Here is a 1,915-nt window from a genome sequence, read left to right on the forward strand (position 1 = left end):
CCCTCCTGTGCTCATCTCCTCTCCTCTAAACCTATTCATCTCCAAAATGGACTTATTTAAAATAACTTACCTGAGTTGCCAATACTTACCTTAATGCTTTTTCAATTTTTGCGATGAAGTACATCAAGAACTATAAAATTAACTGGAAAAAATACTTACCTGAAGATGACTCGAAGTTTTCAAACAAAGCAACATGTTCCAAACAGGTTTTAGATTCAGTCCCTAGCTGTTTCGGTTCATTTGCAACTAAAAAATGCAATTGAAAAAACTTACCTCAAGACTTCCTTGAAGTTTGCAACATGTTTCAAACAGCTTTTGCATTCAGTCCTAAACTGTATCGATTACTTTTCATCCAATGCAAAACAATTCATCTAAAATTGGTATAACAAAGAACAAAAAATAAAAATACTTACCTGAAATTAAAACCTAAATGACCTGATGAGAATAAAATGTACAAAGTGAAAATGAGAAAAAATAAAGAGAAAAGTAAAACAGCGTACAGCATTTCTGACATTTGACAAACAGCAAATGAACTAAAAGTTTCTAAATACATTATCTAAAACAACCATATAAAACGTAATCCATACGAATGACAGTGCATTTAATTGGAATTTCACATTACTTACCTCTGTTCAGCTTCACCGGTGAAGGTGATGCTAATTTGTATTAAACCTTAAAATTACATATTAAATAAATCATGTAAAAATAAAAAAACAACTAATTATATATTGCCCTTGCTTCACCGTTAAAAGCGTGCAAACATATCCATCACCAAAATAGTAATTCATGATTAGGAACTAAAAAGCACTAACCAAACATTTTTGCTTGAATATAAAAATCATTATCATGCAGCGCTATCCGTCTTAAATTACTTTTTATATGCCCTTTTCACATTCATTGGTCTATGTGATCATATTTATACAAGTGAAGCACGAAATGTTGAACACAATAACAATATAGTATTGCTTACTTATTTCCATCAATCGGTTAAGTATCTCATAGACTATGTGAATACAATAAATGTCCTTGTATGGAACTGTAATGGATGCCTTTCTTGCTTATCTGACATCTAAAAAAATTAAAAACATCTTTAATATGTTATCTTAAAATCATTCCATTTACCATTTAATTTCCATAACACGTATTTGTAGCATTTTTTAAATTGACGTGAATATTGAAGGTGAAGTCATCTAAAAACAGAAAACAACTGTTTCATAATATATAATAATAACAAAGGAAAACATTAGTTTCCATTCACCATACATGTGAAGTCATGCAAACAGCATGCATAAAATACATGGACCACATTATCCATATGTAACTTACATCTTTCATAATGACAGTTGATATTAAAGAGTAGAATCCTAGTTGAGCCCGTGCACGCCTCCCTGACGATGCAATGAATGATTGTACCCTTTAAAAGTTGTACCATAATAAATAAATTTTTGCCTAAAGGAGGAAAACTTTTGCCCCCCCGTAAATACCACCTAACCCCTCCCCCCAAAATAACCTTAAAAAACCTAAATATAATGGATTTAATTTAATGGACCTGAAATTTTTTACCGGGATTGGAATCCCATGCCATTAATACCCCCGGAAACCCCGGAACCTTAAAAAGGGAAAATAAATGGGAAAACCTGAAAACCTGGTCCAGGGGAGGAAAAACAAAATTCCCCGAATTCCTTACCTTAACGGTATAAATTAACCGAAGAACCTTTCTCGAACCTTACCGCCCATTTTATTTTCCCCCAAGGGAAACATGGCCTCTTGCCCCCTGAAAAAGGGCCGCCTTTCCCAAAAAAAAGGGTAAAATCTCCCCCAATTTATTTTTTGGCCCACACACGGGGCCCCACGGAAACGCTTCCCCGGGTTTTTTTATCACCCCCCCCGGCCCCTCCAAAACATCGGAAACACC

At 34.3% G+C, this 1,915-nt stretch overlaps 1 protein-coding gene across 1 annotated transcript; it reads right to left on the bottom strand.

Annotated features, from left to right (window-relative positions):
- Nucleotides 1-1,003: 1,003 nt before the first annotated feature.
- Tsp_03039 (hypothetical protein) lies at nt 1,004-1,414 on the bottom strand (the record flags this gene model as incomplete). Its single annotated transcript, XM_003379327.1, has 2 exons — nt 1,004-1,069; nt 1,327-1,414. Coding segments are annotated over 2 exons (154 nt in total), but the record flags the coding sequence as incomplete, so codon positions are not given.
- Between the last annotated feature and the right edge of the window lie 501 nt (nt 1,415-1,915).

The sequence above is a fragment of the Trichinella spiralis genome (assembly GCF_000181795.1).
Source record: "Trichinella spiralis strain ISS 195 chromosome Unknown Scfld2, whole genome shotgun sequence".
NCBI lineage: Eukaryota > Metazoa > Nematoda > Enoplea > Trichinellida > Trichinellidae > Trichinella > Trichinella spiralis.